At 35.7% G+C, this 23,648-nt stretch overlaps 2 protein-coding genes across 4 annotated transcripts in view; one reads left to right on the top strand and one right to left on the bottom strand.

The window, feature by feature from the left end:
- Positions 1-1,241: 1,241 nt before the first annotated feature.
- LOC121429745 (activating signal cointegrator 1 complex subunit 1-like) lies at positions 1,242-8,681 on the top strand. The gene is made up of 9 exons (XM_041626943.1): positions 1,242-1,297; positions 1,997-2,177; positions 2,725-2,943; positions 3,631-3,809; positions 4,864-4,953; positions 5,675-5,721; positions 6,659-6,778; positions 7,207-7,417; positions 8,368-8,681. The coding sequence occupies exons 2-9, from the start codon at positions 2,039-2,041 to the stop codon at positions 8,482-8,484; spliced, it is 1,122 nt and encodes a 373-aa protein (XP_041482877.1). The 5' UTR covers positions 1,242-1,297; positions 1,997-2,038; the 3' UTR covers positions 8,485-8,681.
- Positions 8,682-16,193: 7,512 nt separating this feature from the next.
- LOC121429836 (B-cell CLL/lymphoma 6 member B protein-like) overlaps positions 16,194-23,648 on the bottom strand; it is a 33,682-nt gene continuing 26,227 nt past the window's right edge. Inside the window, exons 1-2 of one of the 3 annotated variants that reach the window (XM_041627078.1) lie at positions 23,180-23,250; positions 16,194-19,541 (exon numbers count right to left, since the gene is read on the bottom strand). In XM_041627078.1, coding sequence (XP_041483012.1) covers positions 17,931-19,514 — 1,584 coding nt within the window. In that variant the 5' untranslated portion in view covers positions 19,515-19,541; positions 23,180-23,250 and the 3' untranslated portion in view covers positions 16,194-17,930. Of the gene's footprint in view, positions 19,542-19,918; positions 20,262-23,179; positions 23,251-23,648 lie in introns of those variants that run through there. The other 2 variants (XM_041627079.1, XM_041627077.1) reach the window with 2 other exon arrangements.

The raw sequence follows: 23,648 nt of genomic DNA, 5'->3' as shown, positions 1-23,648 counted from the left end.
CCCACTATCTTTTAAACAAAGTCGCCAGCAAAAATCGAACAGTTTACTGCGTTCCTGCATTTATATAGTTTCATTCAGATGGAATAATTTGCGCCTGGTAATATAGTGGGTTTTTTTTTTGCTTTTATAGTTTTGTTTGTTTTTATTTCCATAAATAATCATAAATAAAAGGCACTTCGGAAAATCAAGAAAATATTTACAATGGATGATAGCCCATTTCAGTGATATTTACAAAATAGGTTTCCATAGGGGTCCTAATTAAAAGAAAATAACTCACTAGATGACGACATTGAAAATCAAAACAAAGCATAAAAAACATGCCTTATAGAAATAAAATCGTAGATTTTAAAAGGAGCATAGCTCACAAAATTAAAAGGTGCACTCTTCGTCAGCGTCCATGCATGATGTGACGAAAAGAGAATTCAAAATCCGTTTCTGAAACAGTTGTCAAAACACGTCTATTCAAGGGCAGAAAGGCTAAAATCTATAGAGGTATATGGCTAAACATCGGCCTGCTCTAACAGCTAAATTGAAAATACGGTACCACAGGGTTAGGATTAGCATTAGGGTTCTCTGCTTAACGAATAGGGTTTACTCCACGCTGAAAATAATATGTTTTGAACAGCTCACCCCTATGAAGCATTAAAAAAATCCTTAATATTGGACAAGAAATAACAAAACTATGGCAGTTTTAAGATTTGCATTATTCCGGTGAAATAGTTCTATATAGGCATGTCCTCATGAATATTAAATGAGCAAATTGATGATGTCAAATCCCTATTTGTTCTTTATTGTTTTATTACATGAAATTAAGTTATTCCATTTTTTTTCTACCAGGAACTTAAAAAATTGAATTGACAACTGATTTAGTGCATTAGATATTAATCGCTTCAACTTATTTCATCACCAGGGAAACATATCGTTCACACATGTATTGAAAAATGAAACAATTATGATTTCATGTAATAACAGTAGAAAAAAGGAAAGTGGGGATGTGACATCATCAGCCCACCTAATGAATATTCATGACGTGCATGTACTAGTAACTGTTTTCACAAAATATTGCTAAACATTTGTTGTCCGACTTTGATGAAATTTTCAGCATTTTGCTCTGTAAATTCGACTCTATTTATATAGATGTAAACATTTTCAGCCCGGAGCATCCTATTAAATTATTTTTTCTTTGCCACGATTCTCTTGCTTACACTATAGATCTATAATGATTTTAACAATAGATGGCGCGCTTTCAAAATTTTTACTTCGTCTTCTGCTTGAGTCGAATTTGTACAAATTTGGGGTAAGAAATCTCAGAAGCTTTACGTATTTTGCTATCGAATCAGTACTTCATATACTTCCAAGACGAAAAGGATTAATATGTTGTTCACATGCCTATTTTGGTTTGATATTTAGGATTGTATCTTGGGAGTTCCAGTCAAATAGATGAGAGCTCCAGTATAGATTTGTATTCCAGAAATGCGAATTCATTTCAGTCCCACATACCCACATATTTGTCTGAATCCTTTATGACTGTAAACCGTGATGACACATTTTCGACAACACCACAATTCAACTCTTATTTAAACTTTATGATTAATTTGGAGATAGTAAGCTTCTTGTCGATTTGTCTGCTACCGTTTCAAGATGATGGTTATGATGATGGCCATGATGATGGCAATGTTGATGGCAATGATGGTGATGATGTTATTGATGGTGGTGATGTCTGATGATGGTGATGATGAAGATGGTGATGATGATAGTAATGAAGATGATGGTGAAAATGATTATCATTATGAAGATGATGATAAGCCCATGGGCTTGGAGGATAAATCATGTTCATTAAAAATTAAGAATTAAATATTAATGCATCCTTTGTATTTCATTTTTTATTCTGTATGATTTAATTTAATAAATTTTATTATTTTCAACTATAAAATAACTTGATTAAAAAAAATACACATAAATGATATTATTATCACTTCTTTGTATCTATCATCAGGTTTTAGAATAAAGACTAGGAGTGTCGACCGTTGAAGTTGTTATGGATATTCTGAAGCCACCAATCGTCACTATTGGAGGGCGGTGTTACCGACGGAATCCCTCTCAAATGACCAGTCCTCATATATCCAGAAGCATTGGTGAAGAACAGGGTGGATACACGGAAGGAGATGATGAAATATGTAAGTTTTTCAGTATTATCATCATTCCCCCATTTCCTTTATGTACTTTGTAGCTAAAAGAAGTGGCATGTCAACAGTGTAAAGTGTAGACCTGGGCCCTGTTGTACAGAGTTATGATTGATCCGATCACTCGTAACTCTATGGAAATCCATCAGTGTCATAATTTTTTCTACGAAAAATTTGCACAATGTCCTGTTATGCAAAGAAAAGCGCAGTGAATTTTCAAGAAAACAATGAATGCAGGAATATACATCACAGCTAGAAAATATGTTGAACAAACATACATAATAGATGTTGACGTTGCTGGCCGTCCATAGTTGCGATCGATCGGATTAATTGTAACTCTTCATACAACAGGGCCCTGCATTCATTCATTGGGGACAATACGCCACCATATTGTGCTTCTACAGCAGGAAATGACAAATACCCAAGTATGGAATTACTTTGAAACGTGATCCATTTAGAAAAATATTTTGTAGATTCATTATTGTAGTCTTCAAGTTAGCATCGTATCGAAATTTTGGTCATCCCTTTATCTTTAATATAGATGATGAAGAAATGTATGATGCAGAGATGACGGATACGGTGTCATGTGACCCTCTGGAGATGGAGAAGACAAAAGATGGCTTCCGTTTGACGATGGATGTTCCTTCGAAGTTCTTTGGTTACATCATTGGGGTCAAAGGTGAAACAAAGAAGAGGATAGAGCAGGAGACGAAGACTCACATACATGTTCCGAGAGCAAGAGATCATATTGATGAAATAAGTAAGCACTGCAATATACACTGATACCTGACTATAGTGATGATGTCATGAAGATGATAATGATAAGGAATATAATGATGATGATGATGGTGATGATGATGGCGATTGTGATGATGATGGTGATGATGATGATGATGATGGTGATGATGATGATGATGGTGATGGTGATGATGATGATGATGATGATGAAGGTGATGGTGATGATGATGATTATGATGGTGATGGTGATGATGGTGATGATGATGATGATGGTGGTGATGATGATGATGATGATGGTGATGATGATGATGATGATGATGGTGGTGGTGGTGGTGGTGATGATGGTGATGATGATGGTGATGATGATGATGAAGAGGATGATGGTGATGATGATGAATGAAAATGATGATGGATAAAGATGATGATGATGATAACGATGATGGTGATGATGATGGTAGTGATGATGATGATGATGAAATGGCGGATGTTGATGATGATGGCGATGATGATGATGACGATGATGATGGTGATGATAAATAAAGATGATGATCAATAAAAATGATGATAATGATGATGGTTATGATGATCATGATGATGATTATAGTCTGTAAACTGCTCGAGTTATATTGATGTAAGAAAGTTTGTAGAACAAGTATATATATTGTTATCATATTCCCTCTGTTTTATATTTTTAAAAATATTTGATTAGCCATCAGTGGTAAGACTCGTCAGGGTGTATCCTCAGCCAAAACAAGAATCGATGTCCTTGTCGCCACAGCTCGTCAGAAGACTCCCTTTACTCACTTTGTAGCGATTCCTCTAAACAGCCAAGAGATCATGGACAGGTTTAATATCTTCAGTGAGGAGGTCTTAAAAGAATGTAAACATGTAAGTGTGGTCATTTTGATCCCCACTGTGTTTCTTAAAGGTCAAGTTCATCCTAATAAGATGTTGAGTGGAATAAAACATAGAGAAATCGACATCATAGCAATGAAACATAATCAGAATCAGATGTAAATAAATGAATTTTAAATTTTTTATTTTGAGTGATGTGCATATGATGAGCCATATGCAAATGGGGAACCCGTGATATTTCGTGCTCACAATTTTTTTTATCATATAATTAAATTGTGATATTTCAAGTTTTCTTTGAAAAATGTAAAGTTATTTTGATCTTGAACATCATCATAATATACAGTGATGTGGTTATGACGCTCTTTTGTATCAAATCAAAATAAAAAAAATGATATAAAGTGAAATAAAGAACACACTGTGAATGTATGACCTCATCGCCTCTCTCATTCGCATAGCAACAAGGATGTGCATTTGCATATAAATATTATTTGAAAGTTAGCAAAACATGAAAATGCTCTAAATTTCTTATTCAATATCTGATTTGGATGAAATTGTCAGTGTATTCTTGTCTGATTTTTCTTGATTTGTTAAAATGAACTTGTTATTAAGGTGGACTTGGCCTTTAATAGTACATAAACTGAATGTCTTTTATGATGTAAAAAATTTACGCATTGGTAATATATATATTTATTGATTCCATATTTTCAAAGTTCACTTAAACAAAACTGAAGGTTGTCTATAAACTCCCTTCTTTGGCTTGAATCTATCTCTAATTCAAGCAGATACTTTTTAATCCACATACCAATTATTATTGTTCTTCATCAAGCTCATAGGGAAATCTGTTATTGAAAATACCATGATGAATATTTAATACAAGATATTATTAAAAATAGTATTTATTGTGTGGTAATGTCAAATGCTATATGAAAATAATCTTCTGAAATAAATTTTTCTTTATACTCTGTTGAAAGATATTGTAAGAAGTTAACAAGAATTTTAATACATAATATATGCAGAGAGAAAACACTATTACTCTGTTAAGAGGTTCATCATTATTAATCTGTTTTTTTTTGGTCTGTAACTCCAGTGCTCTGGTGTTGATGAAAAGATATTCCAGATCCCATCCCGTCTTCATCTCACAATCGTTACTCTGGTTCTTATGACAAAGCAAGAAGTGGTATGTCATTTCTAACATAAACTCATTCTTAAAACTATTTAAAAGAAAAAAAAAATACCAGGATGCTACAAGATGTTTATCAAGGTAAAAGTTCATCTGGTTTCAGTGTTTTTTATCGTCTAGCACTTAAAGGGTAGCGTTGTGTCGCTGTAACAGGTTTTGCCATAAGGGTGTGTTGGGAATGTAGGGGTCTGTCGCATTGGCTGGAACTCGTCCCGTCATCCAAAGTGCCCCCACCCATTCCACCCGGTTTTGCCATAACGTATGAATAAGGATGATGAAATCATTTTTTAAATACTCCACTCTGATTAGCTTCACAGAGTTTTGAATTTATATTCAACCTTCAATGTGATGATACATGTAACCACCCCTTAGGTACGAGCCTTTTTTGTCACATGATTAGGTGGAGGGTGATGGAAAATATTGAAACCAAAGTTTAGTGGACATTGGTCTAGGGTGGTTGTATGAATACCATCTAAGCACTATTGAATCACAGCAAATCAGCAAGGTTCCAATCAATCATTTACACTGATCTCAATACAGCCTATCAGGTTATCATTTTGGCTACCATGAACCTAAGTACGTGTGTATGTGGAAGTTTGTCATCATGCTCCACCAAAATAAAGTAATGCAAGTGCTTAAATCTCAAAAAAGAGAATTAATGATGACACTTTTATAATTGACCATTGGCATATATTTTCTCTGATACTTTCATATCCAGAAAGCAGCACAGGAGATTCTGAATGACTGTTTAGAAAATATTATCAAGTAAGTATTTTTTGAAATTATTATTTGTAATTCTGTATTGTGTTGAATCTGTACTACTCTGAGAAATTTGTAAAAAAAATGTTATTGTTAAAGCCTGTGTATAGCTTTGGTAAAGGGTCAATAATATGATTGATAATCGAATATCATCTAATATGACAGTCTTACTGAAGCGTAGAGACTGTTAGATATTTTTCCAACTGCACTTCTCTGAGAAAATTTCAAATATTCAAATCTTGGATATATAGCGCCCTCTGTCGGCGATGCTTGTTTTAAATTAAAAAATGGGCATTCAAGCACTTATCTTATAAATTTAGTGATTAGATATCCAAAAGTTACAGACAAAGAACGTATCTTGAAACTTTCAGCCCATTCCATGATTTGGAATAGGATTTAATTGAAAGACAAAAACACACAGATATTTTAATTTGATCGGGTGACCCGATCAAGTTAAATTTCCATGTAAAATCGCAAAATTTATCCTGTAAAACACATTTTCATTTCATATCCTCCACATCATAACTGTTATAGGGCATATCCATTCATATTAGCTAGCAATGAATTGGAATAGTGATAGGTGCATTTTGGTGGATTTACCAAAACTATACACAAGCTTTAAGCAACAAAGATTGAAAGTTTTGAATTTCAAGCATTTGTTTAAATTTTATATGAAGGCTGCTAAATGAGGGTGTTAGCAAGAAAGCGAGGGAGAGAGGTGGTGGGGAGGGACTTTCAAAATTCTATTTATGTATGCAAATGCTTAATGATATCTTGATATGATGCAATTTTGCATGTTTGTTTATATGATAGAATAAATCTTTAATGATGAATTTCAAGAACAGACAGTAACAAAAATATTAAATTCTATCCAACAAGAGATACGACACATGAATAAGACATTGTTGCTAATCATTCATTTGTCTCTCTATCTTGATACTAGTCCATTGCTTGAAGGACGCCCTCTGTTGCTTGACATGGTGGGACTGGAATACATGAATGACGATCCTGGGAAGGTCGATGTACTCTATGGGAAGGTTAGGATGCAAGACGGAACGGACAGGTAGATTATCAAAACAGATTGCCGTTTTCATACCTCTTTCACACTACAATTACTATCAACGGGTTTACACGACCTTTTGGTTTTAAAAGGAAGAATGTTTTGTGTTTTCATGGGTAGTTGAAACGACATTTGGATGTAAATCACGTAGATTAAAACAAGAATTGTGACCAGTAGACGTGTAATGCCACTGAAAATTGCCTTACAGTAAAGTCATCCCACTTTTCCCTATCTTGATCGTTGCCTGAAGCTAATCAGGCTTGGCCGAAGAATTTTTTGTTGGTAGACAGAATTTGCGCCCCAAAGATATCTATGTTCCAGGTATTTTTAATGATTTTCACAAAGTCTGTCTTCATGCTGAAAAACATAATTATCTCTCCATGAGAACTGTGATACTATTGCCATATATGATTTCTTATATCTATTTCCAGATTACAAGAGATTGCCAACCGAATCCAGGATAGATTTGTATCCTCAGAACTGTGTCAAGACAGCCGCAGTGACCTTGGGGTCAAGCTTCATGCAACCCTTATGAACTCTATCTTCAAAGCACCAGAGGTGAAAGATCAAAGGTCAGAGGCCAGAGGTCGGGGTCAACAGCAGAGGAACAGAGAAGCTTTTGATGCCAGTGAGATTCTTGAGGTGAGACCGGGATTGGGCTTATAAAGACAGGGATGCCAGAGTTCTGATATTTTTTCTTTTCATCTTCAGTTTAATTTCCACTTGTTATAGCTTTCCTCTGTTCAAAAAGTATGGTAGCTCTTTCAATTTTAAGATAAATAACAGTTCGGGTAATGATCTCAAATGAGTTCGAACAGAATCTAATAAAATGACCACCCAAGTGTTTGTATGTATGAATAAAACATATGTGCCAATTGACTCTGGAAAAAAAGTGTAATTCCTGAGAAATGAGCAAAATAAGCACGGAATTCCATAAAATGTCAGGTATTTTTCCAAGCAATATTAATACACTGTCCCACACATGCCTTTGTGTTAGTTATCATCAGAATTATCGGTTCTCGGCTAAGAATTCATGATTTCACAAAGATGAGTTTATTTCAATTTCACAGATATAGATCTATGATAATACAGTGGTGATTAACCTTGATTTTAAAAGCTTTTTCATGAAATAGTTGTTTGCTGCAATTGCTTTCTTTTACCTTTTAGCCCTTTTCAACATTTAATTTCTTTAGCTCTTTTTATTTGTGATCACTCACACCTTTGTTTTTAAGTGAGAGAAAATAACTGAGAGTTTAAATCTTGGGTGTATTGAAAAATGTCTTGAGACTGGTGACACTTTCTTGTGCTACAGGATATCCTTATGTAACTGACTTATCACCTGAGAACATGTTCCAGTCATGCCTGGTAACCCTTTCTTGTGCTATATGATATATCCCTATGTAACTGACTATCACCTAAGAATATGCCTATTTTTGCATAAATTTATGTGTAGCTTTACAACCAAATTTATTTAACATCCTTCTGATGCAAAACATATGAGTTGTATTTTCAAGAGAGGGAAAAAAAATCATCTGCAAAAGTTCATTTTTTACCCCTGAGTCCTAAATCTTGCTTATGTACTTGTATTTCAGATGTATGGTGATTTTTCATTTGGAGAACTTCGCGTTGACTCTCTTCATCTTGCCGAGAGGAGGCACTACGCAGAAGACGGATCCTACTGGCCTGCAGCTAAAGTGGCATTGCCTTGAAAGAATCTATATAAAAGACATTGGAAATAGGACCAAGAACTAAACACAAATATTGCTTATATGGAGCAGACGAAAGAGTGAAGATTGGAGATTAAGAAGACGTATGTGTAATGAAAGTGGCAATAGAATGAAGAGAACAATAATAATAATAGCTGGATTTATAAAGCACTTTTTGCCAGAGGATACAAAGCGCTGCTATCATTACCCCGGCTTTATCTTGAGCGATCCAATTTTGGAACAAATCGCATTTCGCTCATTTTCTGAAGATGTGAATGGAACGCATCATTTTATTTGAGGTTAAAATTAATTGAAAGAATAATATCTTAACCATTTTAAAAGATTGCTAGCCTCTATTTTAGAGTAAAGGCCAAATTAGTTTCAAATCATAGCTGATCGTACGACTGCTAGGACGTCATTACGACTAGATATTAAATTCGCATTTATTCTAAGAAGGATGATAGCATAGTCACAGATTTGATCATAGTGATTTGTACGATGATTTAGAACATTACACAGTAAGATTTTCCAAGTCTCAATATTAGCATCAAAGTCTACTACATTTTATTCTGAAATCGGGTCGCAGACCCGTCGTAAGGTGTGCGGTCGCCTTAATAAAGACCATTCTTCCTGTCCCCCTTTGGGTGGTTGTTACCTGTGAACCACCAAGCTTGGAGAATCTTTCAGAGGAACAGAGATATCAAATGTACTGAGAAAGACCACTAAGCCCTGTCTTACAAAGTTTATGATTGATCCAGTCAAACTAAATGGAGTGTTGTGATTGGTCCATCAATCTCAATTATGGCATATCCGTGATGTCATTCCCTCAAGCACGTTTGTCATTTCAACTTACTTTCTTTTGTAATGCCTTTTATGCTGGTCGGTATGTCAGGCAGCATCAAGGTTTTTGACATCTGTTGAATCCATCCTGTGGCCAGGAACACAAAGCTTAGCGATTGATCATATTGTTGGTTCGTGAGCTTGATTGCACAGTATGACCAAGACAAAGAATTACAACATTCATTGCTTTCCATAATTTTAGAGTGATTGGATCAGTCGCAACTATTTGTGAGAAAGGATCCTTAGAGTCATGGTCATACTGTATTCTAATATTATCATTATAATCCTCAGTTAACTACATACATTGTGCTTCTATTGAAGCCCTTCCAGAAATATGCTAGGAGCTAGAGCATTTCACGTGGGAAGTTATCACTGATTTCTGCTGACAAACCAGCTCCCATCCAATCAAACTCAAGGATGTCAGTGGCTTGTATGAAATGTTAAAGAATATCATGCTTTGTGAAATGCACCCCGGGAAAATGTGTTGATCAGGTTATAGGTACTTTTCGCATTTTCTACGAGGAAACTTTCTACAAAGCATCGATTCTTTTGAAAATGAAATCAAAATCACGATGGAGAGCTGAGAAGCTTTTATCGACAGTTGGTGGACTGGGACAGCAGATCATCCGAAGATTTGCAACGGACATACAATTGCAAATATGTTGTTATCCAGAGTCAAGAGATTACGATGCTGTTCCGGTCCACCAGCTATCGACAAAAGCCTCTCAGCTCTCCATTATAGTTTGACTTGTATTTTCAAAGGAATTGATGCATGGTAGAGAGTTTCCCTGTAGAAAATGCAGGAAGTCCAGAATAATGAGGATAGAACACAACATTTGCAAGTACAATCGTTCCAAGTGCGTATTTTTCTGTCTTAATGACCAGTTTAAGAAAGGATGAGCCATACATCTGCTGTTGAAATACTCTATATGCTTAAAGAATATTATTAAGTAATACAAGACAAACAATGTAATATTTTATTGGCCTGGAAAATATTTTGAATGAATTCTTTCATAAAATGTAGTTCTACTTTGTCATTCCGTTTTTTCAGGTTATCTTTAAACCTGCATTCATGTCAGTTACATATACTACATCATCTAAAATAACGAGAGATAAAAATGGATATATTTTAATGTTTGAAATGATGAAATGTAAATAAAAGTTAAGAAAAAGATCATGTTTTTTACTTTCACCTTATTTGTTGAACATGTGTAAAGGCTACCGCACACCTTACGACCCAAATGGTCTACAACTGGCTTGCGACTGAGTGAGTAGAGATGATTCGCAAGGTAGTCATAAGCCTCGACACCGCATACCTTGCGATCCGACTACCATGCTGTCTGCGACTCACGCATGCGCTTTATGCTTTTTGCCCTAGCAACTTAGAAAATGGCGCTTACTACTGCGTATGCGCGTTTTTTTACCATATACGCGCCTTGCAACTCTGCTGTCTGATTGGCTGGAAGTTGGATTGAGCTTTCGATTCAGTCATAAGGAATCGACATGTCAAATCCTTACAATTTTCCTTGGGACTTGTCACTGTCCCGTCTGCGACTCTCAAGCTGACAAGAGCTGTGACGTCACATCTCCCCTCACTCAGTCGCAAGCCAGTCGTAGACCAGTCGGGTCGTAAGGTGTGCAGTGGCCTTAAGTAGTACTTGTGGCGGAATATTATTAATATTTATTCAATTTCTGTCATTCATTTTGACATTTTAATGCAGAAATCAAAGAAAGCCAGGATTCCTTTCCAAAAATTAAATTCTTAAAAGGAAAGAATTAAAAAGAAAAGTGTGCAAGAAACACAGGGAAACGACAAAGCCAACTAATATTCATTGGGGTATTTCCCATTGCCTATATCAGGAATTTCATTGGCACATTCCGAAGATTTTCTCTATTTGGGCCATTATTGAGCAATCGATCTACATATAATCGGAACAGAATTATAAATGATGTGGAATTCCCCTTCAGATGATTACAAGTTTATTTATATTGCAAGGAAATAAGGCTGTGTCGAAAGTGTCTCCTGCTGTGTAATCAGTACACACTCTAAATTGGCAACAGAATGAAAACGGCTAACATGCTATTAAAAAATGAGATATGGCAAATTTTTGTTTCGATTCTACTTCTATCAATAAGTTTAACCTTTGTTATACAGTATGACTTATTTCATTCATTTTTTTTCAAAGTATAAAAATAGTAGAAAATTAATCATTGTTGCCAAATTGAAGACCAAAGCATATTAATCTTGAATTTATGAAAATTGTGTGCTTCTTTGAGATAACTGTCTGAAATTCATTGTGGATTTGTCCATTCCTATTTGTCTCACCTGAACAAAGTTCAGCAGAAGCCTAGTTCTCAGTGTTCTATACTTATTTCCTGATGTTGTTGGGGCTAAATTTACAAAATGCTTGTAGCACTATGGCAACCACCACCACCACCACCACCATCATCATCATCACCACCACCCATGATCATTACCACCACCACCATCAATGATGATGAATCATCATCGGCGTCATCGTCATCATCATCATCCTCATTATCATCATCATCATCGTCGCCACCACCACTACCACCACCACCAATGATCATTATCACCATCAATCATTGCTGCCACTGCCTCCGCCGTACTCGTCATCACCATCGCTACTTTCACATACTTCAGTCACCACCAGTTTATCGCGCTCTCTTCTTAAACAAATAATCCAAATCTTCAATCTGACATATCTTCATGACCATCGTAACAATCATCAGCAGAATCACCTTACCCATCGTCATGATGATAAACACCAAAATTCATCTCATCCATGTACTGCAGAGCAGAGAGAAAGACACATTTCACTACAATATCTTGAAAATAATCTTAAATATTCATTATTTCAATAAGAGCTCTGCTTCTTGTTTACAAAGACCACTGGCTGTGTAGAAAAATAAATCATCTCAACAAATAATTCATACATATGCATAAGGCAACATGAAATACATGGAATACACTATGAAAATCTTGCCAGTCATACCCAAATATCCTATATGATTTCTTGATGATAGTATAACATCATTCAGAATGATGTTCCTTTCATGTACATGTATAAAACTTCTCTGACTATAATATAAAAATCTGTTTAAACATTTCAAAATTAAGGAGTTGATATTCTTTGGCTCGTTGACTCTATACGATCATAAATTGAAGCTAATCAGTACACACTCTAAATTGGCAACTTTTCATTAAAATTTTGCTACAATGGATGTATATTTCATTTTAAAATGTTGAAATATTTCAAGGTATACACCTCAGATTAAGGAAGGACGGTTCTATGTATTTTCTAACCACGATGACACATCAAAGATATCATACTGACCAGTTCTCACAACTGTCAACAGGATCTGTATTTGTGTTCAGTTACCCACCCTGGACAAAAAACTGACCACAAAGCAGGAAAAAATATGGACTTTACCCATCTATTTCTCTGAATTTAGTAAAGATTGTGATGACTGCTCAGCTGGAATAGAGTAAAGGAAATCTTTATCCCACAGACTTGAGTGTAGAAATATACATGTATAGGAAACTTGAAGGGGAAAAATATCATTTTTTACATGGATAAAAAACACCCCCAAAACCTAACAAATAAGCTCTTATTGTAACATAATATGCAGTAATTCATTTTAAGGAAATATACTAAGGTATTCCTTTGAAATAATGATAATTCATTTCCTTTATAGGGTACACATCTATCATATTTCCATAAATTTATACCTAATATTTCTGAATCAAATACTGCATGCTCACCTTTGCTACCTTACATGCTTTGTGTTTATGCACTTCTCAAATGAATTCTCTCATAAATATGAATAACTTAATTACATAAATATTCATCTTTCTGCATCTATAAATGAGGGATACGTTAAATATAGCACTGTTTCTCAATAACAGGACTCCATGGGCTTTTACAAGGTCATATCTATTCTGTGAGAGAATATGTGAATACAAGACTGTGCATGCTTTCAGGAGGAGGCCTTTTTTATTTGCTTGTGTTTTAAAACACAACATCTTATTCAGAATATGCATGAAGGATGTGATGAGCCAAAAATTTGAGAGGTCTAGATGTGGTGTATCGGCCAAACTTTATATCAAAATTTTGCGAGCGAAGGAAGTGGTTAAAAACTTTGATTATTTTATAACAAAAATCCAATTTTGTGACAGATTATGACATATTAAAATATCATATTCCAACCTTCTCTATTTTTCTTTCTTGGATGTGAATTTTTTTTTTTTTGGGGGGGAGCAAGTGCCCCCAGCCTGCCCCATCTGTACACCACGGCACTCTCCATTTGCTTGCAGTTTGCCACATATTACCATTATTGGTTAGAATATACTCAAAACACGGCATAATACTGCATTTTCAGCAGCGACATTATGTGCACATTGGCAATGGTGATGATTTGTAAGTTACACTGAAGTCACATTAAACTCACACTTAACTCTTTGTGAAACAGGGGGGCGTTTCATGAAAGGACTTGTCGGACGTTTTATCCGACAGTGACCATAGGAACAGTGCCCCTCAGCCAATCAAAATCATGGAAAGATGTCAGATCGGACAATTTGTCAGATGGAAATATTGATAAAACGCTCCCAAGGTCTTAGAATACTTAAGGTGAAATGATACACAGTAACACTGCCACCTTTGTAACCATGAAGAAAAAGGTGCGACTGGAATATCAGATATCTTTGCATAGGATCATGAACCACACCCTTCTTATATCGTCAAGAAGGATTTAAAGGGGAAGTTCACCCTGACAAAAAGTTTATTGTAAAAATAGCAGAATAATTGATAAAAAATATTGCCGAAGGTTTGAGAAAAATTCATCAAATAATTAAAAAGTTATTAGAATTTCAATTATTTGATTTGTGACGTCATATGCGAGCAGCATTCCTACATAGCGAATGGTAAAAAATCAATGAAATGTCATTTTCTCAGAAAATTGAAAATGGTTTTCACTGTAACTTTTGTATTCAATAGACAAATCATTTCACACCCGATCATGAAAAGAATACAAAATTAAGTCATCAGGAACCATACAAAACTTGAAATTCATACATTCTATATTACATAACACATGGGGCAGCTGCTCGTTTATGACGTCACAAATCCAAAATTTTGAACTCTAATAACTTTCTTACTCTTTAACGGATTTTCCTCAAACCTTCACCAATATTTTTTACTATTTTTTCTGCTATTTTCACAATAAAGTTTTCTTTAGGGTGAACTTCCCCTTTAAAGATAGAGTGACAATCTGCAGACAGTAATGAATAGGAAGATTTTTTTAAAAACATTTTGAAACATGTTGCGAACATAATGTCTTGGCCCCATTGAAGAGATATTTGCAATTGAATCCAAAAAGTAGCGTTAATTTTCAACCAATCAGAATTGCCCATTCAGTCAGGTGGGTGTGTCATGAAGCTGCTCGTAAGTTATGAACAACTACGAATGACCAGTGAACCTTTCTTAGGAGCTAAATCTACGTTAATATAAATTTGGTGAATATCATTACCACAAGAAAGGATCACCAGTCGTTCATATAGTTGTGCGTAACTTATCAAGAGTTTTCTGACACACCCCTCCCCAATGACTATTATTTATCAAGTTTTCATTAAACACAATTTTTTCTGCATCGTGACCATAGAAGCCTCCCCTGAAGAGTTGGATAGTTTAAAAAAAATGTTGCATGATTCTGAAAACTTTACTTTGTTGATTTTTCAGCAACGTCTGATTCCAATAACATGTCCATGCACTCACTTGAAGGGGGGGGGGGGTTGTATCAAAAATAGATAACATAAAAACAACAAAATATAGGTGACTAAAAAAAATTAAAATGCCATGCGTAATCTGTTTCTTATTTAACTCCATGCCCATGGAGTTTTGTACTATATCCTGCTTTAAGGTTTAAGGTGAATTCCAAAATAACAACACATGCATACTAGTCTGAACACACCCAATTCTATGTTATGAATTATATCAAGCACACCCTCGAACTGGTTGACTTCTATTATAGAATAATGGGACTTTTTTCTGAATGTTCTTAAAACTTTCCAACTTTGTTATTGGACATTAAGTCAACATGATTTTAGAATGTTGAAATATTGAAGGTTTCCGATGTGTTATATTTCAATAGGATACTTTTAACACATTATTTTTAAACCATGCAAGTCCAAACTAAATATGTAATAAAAAAAATGTTCATTGAAGACAAATACATAAGTACCCTTAAAAGAATGTTTCAAAAACATGGACCGGCCCTTAAAAGAACGTTTTGAAAACATTCTAATAAGTGTGTTTGCTGGGTACCCAACCCTAATGAAAATCAGCAGACACAATAAGACAACTATACAAAATTACAAACCTTTTAGATAATAATGAAACACACTATATGTCTTTGACAATAAATATAACACTTTTTTAATATATCATTACATCTCTCTGTAAATATTTCAAAGGCAAGTTTAACACGAAAGACATTACAGTGTACACACAAAAACATGATTACAATTGAAATACACACTCCTTGAGTATTCAAACAGACGTTTCTTCAAGTACTACTACAGTACTACTACATGTTTACTTTTTAAGAACAAAAAATACAAAAGAAATAAATTAATTAATTCATATCTAATGGATGGAGAAAAGTACTCAAATTTGTTATTGATAATGCCAAAGAAAAGGATTTACACGTATAGTTTCATTTCTCAATCTTAATCATGTCTCTACAATAAGGAGCTGCGCCACAGGGAGGGGGTGCATTGGCGGCGGAAGCCAAAAAATTTAGAGGGGGACCATTAAAATTTTGTGACAAGCAAACAGAAAGGTTATTTATTAACCTATAAATTTTAGAGGGGGGGGGGACAAAATATTTTGACACGCATAAAAAAACAGAAGTAATTTAGGGGGGATCATCCCCAAACCTCAGATTTAGGGGGGGGGGACAAGTCCCCCTCGCTTCCGCTGCCTATGAGGGGGTGACAGGGGGCAACTGCCCCCTATAATTTGTCAAGTAGGGGAAATAAAGAAGAAAACAAAAATAGAAGAGGAAAAAAAGGAATAGAATAAAGAGTAAAAAAGAGAGGGTTGGGCAATGCAACTCTTCTACCCCTATTGTTCAACTGAAAAAAAACAATCTTCTTTTCAGGTCTTGACACCTTGATCGAAACAAAGACCTGGTGCCACTCTGGTTTAGAATAAACTTTTATCCACATACCTATCTAGATAACATCAATGTTTTTCAATGATTATTCCCTCTTCACTCAAACATCCAGTTGTAAATCTTGAGATTATACAAGGATTTTGAATACGAAAGAGGAATGATTTAGATCCCGTATACCATACTCTATTTAGAACTGATTCTCGACCCATATTTGCAAAATGCAATGTAATAATGCCCACTTCATAACATTTCACCGTATCAATAAACACTTCCAGTTTCAAATGAAATTTGTTTCATGAACAATTTTAACGGCAATATTATCACCTCATATCTTTACTATTTAAATGACATTTCAAATGCCATATTTCGTTAATTTTGTACATTATTTTTCGAGAGAGTACAGTATCTTGTAAACTTTTAACTTCCCTGCACATTTAAAGAAAGAAAGGTATCTAGAAACAAAGACTAAAGGACACTCCCCATCCTACTCATTTCCCTACAAAGAGAGGTGAGATGAGCATACAATAGTCTAATGTCTGAACACCCATATTCTGAAATAACTCATTTAAACCACTAATTTATATTCATTGCACATAGTCATTGAAACATGAATTTCTAATGTTCCGTCTTGTTTGCTGAATGCATCATTTAACAACACATTTATACCAGTTATTTTTCCAATGACCTTAATAATATCAATATGATAAGTCATAAACTGTATAAATAAACTCTGTTCCATTCAAATAGATAAAAATAAATTACTTCAAATATTTTTACATATACAAACATTGGTAATATTTGTCTAAACTTGCATTCCATTTATAACATGTATATGTACATCCACAAGTAAATTCAATAGTGAATAAAATGTTAAGCTTTTGAAAATTTTTACTAGCATGAAATTAAAGCTCTTGTGGTGCAATTCATTTCAAGCAAAATGGAGTATTAAGAAACGAAGTTGAAAATTTTCTAGCATATGGTTACACCTATATTTAGAAGGCAGTGAATGTGAAATTCCTTGGCAGTGGAAACTCGATATATTACACCCGATTATATGGAATGCAAGAATAGACAGGTACTTTCCCACTGCCACTTTACCATGTCCCATAACACATTTATGTGGTTGACAACCCTAAGGATCCCAATATAAGAATGGAAAAGAGCACCTTTGCGTAGGTTTGAACTTTAACTACTAATCCATTACACATGACTCATGCAAACATTTAACCTGGTGCATTTTGAAAAAAGGATCAGTAAGCAGTGGGAAAGCACAATTTAGAAACAAAAATTATTCCCATCAGTATATGAAGTGAGAGTAATTTTGATTTCTATGATTTGATCATATCTTCTTGTCACAATAAGGATGATGTCAGTCAGTGACTGTTTCAAGAACCTGAGTTGAGGGTCGGCTTTTAACTTCTTGGGATGCTCAAGTCGACAGCGACAGCTCCGACATGTTCTGGCAGGTTGATAGCTTGGTCAGGATGGAGTGGACTCCTGTTCAGATGGCCCTCTGGCATATAGTGAGTCTTCAGATGTCGGTTGAGATGGTGCGAGCGGGCGAAGGCCGTCGGGCAGATAGGGCAAACGTACGGCTTTTCCCCGGTGTGCGTCCGTCTGTGGATCACGAGGTGATGCTTGCGACTGAACGCATCGCCGCATTCCCCGCAGACGTACGGCTTCTCGCCCGTATGCGTTCGGATGTGATTGGTCAGGATGCACTTACGGGCGAACATGGCGCCGCACTCCTCGCATCGGAATGGCTTCTCCCCTGTGTGAGCTCTCATATGACGGACCACATGATGACGGTGTTTGAAGGTGGCGCCGCACTGCGGGCACGTGAACATTTTGGCCGCGGTGCCGACGGACTGTACCTTTGTCTTTGGTTTCTGGAAGAGAGAGTGTGGTCTTTGTCCATGAAGTGATAGAACATGTTGATTTAAACTCATCCTCATGAAATCTCCTAGTGGCATTGGTGGTAGATTAGCAATGGGGCTATGCAAATCATACAAACCATTGCTCTGACCAGATGCACGTGAAATGAATGAGTGTCCTGTAAGGGCAGTGTTCTGCAAGTGTGTTGCCAACGAAGGGGAAGTGCTGGGCTCAGTCTTAACGATGAGTGGCAAGTTATCCATAAGAGTAAAAGGGTAATGTGCATACAGAGGGGCATTCCCAACCAAGCCAACATGACAGTCCTTCTTGCTTTCTGGAATCTCCAACTTAACAAACTGTCTGCACTTTTTTAGTTGGTCCTCTTCTGTGTCCTCTGCCATAGCTGTAGATTCACCTGTATCCATATCGATATCATTAGCTGGTGTGTATGTGTGAGGGATAGATGGGGGAGAGACTGGCTTTGAAGCAAGTGTAACAGGGATTGATGGTTTAACCGCTGATAGGGATATCATGGAAGGCACACCTGATGAAAGTGGTATCCGGCTACCTTCATCCGTTGCTGCACCGCAAGGATAGAGCTGGCTTGGAGAGGAGCATTTTTGCTTTGGTTTAAAGCATGCCATCATAGACTTACTCTTTTCTTGTTCAGGTGATGACAAGGTCTCCAACCTTCTTGATAGATCAACCTCCATGCTGTCACCATCGTCCACCCCTCCTTTCTTCTCATTCTCATCTTCTGGTGACAGGAACACGGCGATGCCCTTGCTGCACCACTGGAGTTCATCATCTGTATCATAATCCTCATCACCTTGATCCTCAGAGCCCTTCTTGTAGTTCCGACTCCGGCTCCGTCTCAGCTTCGGAACTGCTTCCTGCGTCTCCTCGGCTTCAGTACCTTGGAGTGGACATGGTGTCTCTTCGGCAAGCCTTGCCTTGGTTGCTCCAGGATCACTGGGTGTTGCAGCAACTGTTGCTGCCATCTCCCGTGGTCCTGATGCATTCTCTATGGCACCAGCAGCATCGGGTGTGGCTGTTTGGCTCGTTGCAATCTCACATTCCATCGCTTCTGTTCGCATGAAGTTCTTCAGTTTGGGATGCATATTGGAGTATATCTTGGACAATTATACCTGAAAACACAGAGAAAAGGAGAAACGAAATATTAGTCTCCAAAAGATAAAAATATATATTGGACATAAAATCAATAAAGGTGATCAATTGCCATCTAACTGTAGAAGAATTCAATAAAACTGAAGGCAAGTTATCTATCAAACAGAAAATATTGGAAAGCATGCCACAATACACTGGAACAAGAATATTTTAAAAGTATATTAATCAACCCCCTTTTGAAAAAAGAGATGAAATAAAAATGATTGAATCAATCCAATGAAGAATAAAGAAATAAAAAATTCCATTAAAAAAGGAAAACTGAAAAGATAACAAAGTAAATAGTGAATAATTCTTGAAGCCACCTCACTCCTTATTGATCAGAGAGATTAGAACTTACAAATAAAATGTTTTTCCTCTCAAAAGAATAAATAAAATTTGAGATCGAGTATCTCAAAAACAAACACTGCTTGCCTGGTAGGTTGTGTTATGCTTAGCAGATCAAAAACAAATCTGTAATCTGAGGGTAAGAAGACCAGCTTTATATCAAAGCTTTTACCATAATTTTCCAGGGAGGAAGCACAAAAGGTAAAGTCCCCTTAAACATTATTTATATTCATCATCACTACCATCCCCATTCTAGCACCTATTAAACCAAAAGAAAAACAATCCCAACACAAACAAAATATTACCCAGCATTTTGACAACTCATTACCAAAATGAAATGGACAGGATATCATAAGACATAAAGCTGGAAGGAAATGCGGTGACTGGGAGTGAATAAAAAATACATGACACACCTCCTCAACACCATTCATAAAATTTGACCGATTTATGACTGTCCCATTTTCATCAATCGATTAAAAAGGCTGACCTAGCTTGCTATGCAGAAATAATTTCATGAAACTTTCACAGGGAAATTAATGTCCGATAAAAAGTCTTGCAAGAGTTTGGCTATATAAATGGATTTACAGGAAGATATGGATTAAGAATTATATCAATTTGTGAGAGGTATTTGATTCAGTATATCCTGGCTTTGAAGAATTTGATGAAATATTTACAGAGAAATGTCTGATTTTTTTTTTAGAGCAGCATGGCGGCTATGCAGGAAGGAATGGATTAAGATGTTTAATATCTATGAACAGAGTTATAGCTACAGTGGACGGCAGTGGTCACACCCAACCAGCACAGAAGACTTCTGACCACCACTCATCATGAAAAACACTGCTTCCGTCCACCACTAATTTCAAATAAAAAGTATTTCAAAACCAACTCCATGCAAAGAGGAATTGCACTTGTATTCATTTCCATCTTTAATCATGTTTTATTTACATAATATACATTAGACGATATTATGTTTGATAAATATAAGTTTATTTTCAATGATTTCGCTCATGTCAGATTGTTTTACATTGATGTTGATTCACCTTTAGCTTTGAGACCACTAACTCAGCCTGAAAGAATTTGTAATGCTGTGAAATAGTGACCACAGCTAAAATGGGTCTAGCTACTGTCTAAGAAGTATTTTAATATGGAAACTGATTAATATATATTACAGAAATGAAGCTTTTTACATGTTGTTAATGCATCATTCAACCTATTGCTTGTTAACTGAAATTTTTTTGCTCAAACGTGCAAATAGGAGGGTATTATATTATTCCAGCTCCTCTCAACCCAGTGGAAAAGAAACTTTTTTCCATGCAGCTCTATCCTGAGCTAGCGCGTACGTTTATTATTATTACTTATTATTTGTACTGCCCTTTTCCCATTAGGCCCAAAGCGCTTACAATGAATTGATAAGATGTAATATTTAAAAAACTACAAAGTATGAAGGAGATGAGTTTTTAATGACTTTTTGAAGATTGCTAATGATGGAGACTGTCTAATTATTAGTGGCAGGTCGTTCCAGGATTTTGAACCTGACACCATAAAAGTAAAAGTTCTGTCACCAGCTAGTAGTAGCAGTAGTAGCAGTAGTAGTAGTAGTAGTAGTAGTAGTAGTAGTAGTAGTAGCAGCAGCAGCAGCAGTAGTAGTAATAGTAGTGGTAGTAGCAGCAGTAGTAGTAGTAGCAGCAGCAGCAGCAGTAGAAGTAGTAGTAGTAGTAGCAGCAGCAGTAGTAGTAGTAGTAGTAGCAGCAGTAGTAATTGTAATAGTAGTAGCAGCAGTAGAAGGTAGTGTTAGTAGTAGCAGTAGCAGCAGCAACAGCAATAGTAGCAGCAGTAATAGTAATAGTAGTAGAAGTAATAGTAGTAGTAGTAGAAGTAGTAGTAGTAGAGTTCCAACATTTAATTAATGATGCAAAATGCAACTTGAAAAATTTAAGTTACATTAAAACTCATGAAGTATAACCAGAACCAACAAAATTCATTAAAAATTATACAAGACCGAACATGGGAAACCTATTATGGTTCTATAACGATTACCGGTGGAAAAATGAAAGGAAAATAAAACTTCAGGGAACAATCATTCTAGAACCAAACTTGATAATTTTTTTCCCAAGTGGGATTCCCCACAATAGGTTTTTGTGTTAAATACATGATGATCTTCCCAGAATGCCATTTTTAAAGTTATTTTTCAGTCACAATGGGTAGTAACGAGGCTTCTCTCTATACTTCCGAATTACTTTCCTATTTGCTACAAGCTTACTTCCTATTTCCATAGTACTTCCTCGCGTGACAGGAAACTTCACTGATAAAAATGAAATAGCTGCACGTCCTACCAGTGGTTTTATGATTATGTCACAATACTGACAACTAGACAGAATATTCCCAATATTTTATTCTTTTGGAAATGGATATTCTAAGCGAAAAGGAAGTAATGACTCAGGTTTCTGAATGCCTAGATAGTGACCTAGAATATGGCCGTTTTTGTTCTTGCGTTTCATGTTTTATCGAGACTTTGGTACAATGCATTCTGATGACTCTATAAAAGGAAACCTTTTTTGTTTCTAAAGACTCTTTCCTGAGAGAAAAGACCCCCCCTTCAGAAGATGAAAGAGGAAAGAAAAGGACTGAGGGAAAAGGGAGGCAAAGAAAAAAAAAGAAGAAAAAAAAAAGAAACAAAACAATAGGATGATGAGAAAGAGGAGGCAAAGAATAACAAGAAAACGACAAATACGAAGAATATAAAAATACAGAAGAAAGCAAATAGAAATTATAACCCCAAAATATCATTGACAATTTGTATCAATTTTTTTTGGACAAATTTTTGTTTGATTTGAATCATCTGATATAACATTAAAAGAAGCAAGCTTACATCAATCTAAATGTATCAAGATCAATGTGCAGTCCACTGTCATATTTAAAATTCTCTTATTCTAATTGGATGATATTCACCATGCACCAACAGATGATGATTCATATATGCACTGGTCTCCTTCTCGGTTAGTCAAATACCAAATGAGCTAAAATGCCCATTTGGTCTACTTTCAAGTTGGCTTTGATTGTCAAATAGACTATTAATGGCCAAGTTGATATCAGATGAAATTGGTATGACCTAACTGGGAATTAGACAAAATGGTAATTTATTAGACCAAATGGTTAACTGGTTGTAGGAATTGAGCATGTGGAATGAGAACAAGCAGAAAGTATTGCAGACGAAGTGAGCATAGACAAAAGTGGCAATTCGAAATTTATTGCAACTAGCGCATTTCATACTCACATTTCAAAGACAATATACAAATGCCATTCACACATCCTTATACACCTGACAACAAACCCATTCAAAGTTTGAATGATGGTTTCTTGAACAGACATGCAAGTTATGAGTAACTGATTGTGCAATAATTGCACCAACAAATGATGATTCATATGCATTTGATGTGGGCCCATTGCACATGGCTTTGTAATTGATCATAAGACCATTTTTCACCATTGATAGCACTGGTGATTACAGCCAATCAATAGCAAAGATCAATCCTAAGATCGATTGCTGAGTGTTGTGTCACAGGGCCCTGGTCTGAGATTACATCATGACCAACATCCTTCATTACAAGAAGACATCACCAGAGGGGAATCCCCTACCATCATCAAAACTGGACAGTCATTTCAAAACAAGCTGCCCACTAGTAATAGCATCATGGAAAATTTCAAGGTATGCTGAAAAAATATATATTTCACAGCAAAATCTT

The sequence above is a fragment of the Lytechinus variegatus genome, chromosome 16 (assembly GCF_018143015.1).
Source record: "Lytechinus variegatus isolate NC3 chromosome 16, Lvar_3.0, whole genome shotgun sequence".
NCBI lineage: Eukaryota > Metazoa > Echinodermata > Echinoidea > Temnopleuroida > Toxopneustidae > Lytechinus > Lytechinus variegatus.
This window is presented reverse-complemented; position numbering and strand designations above follow the sequence as displayed.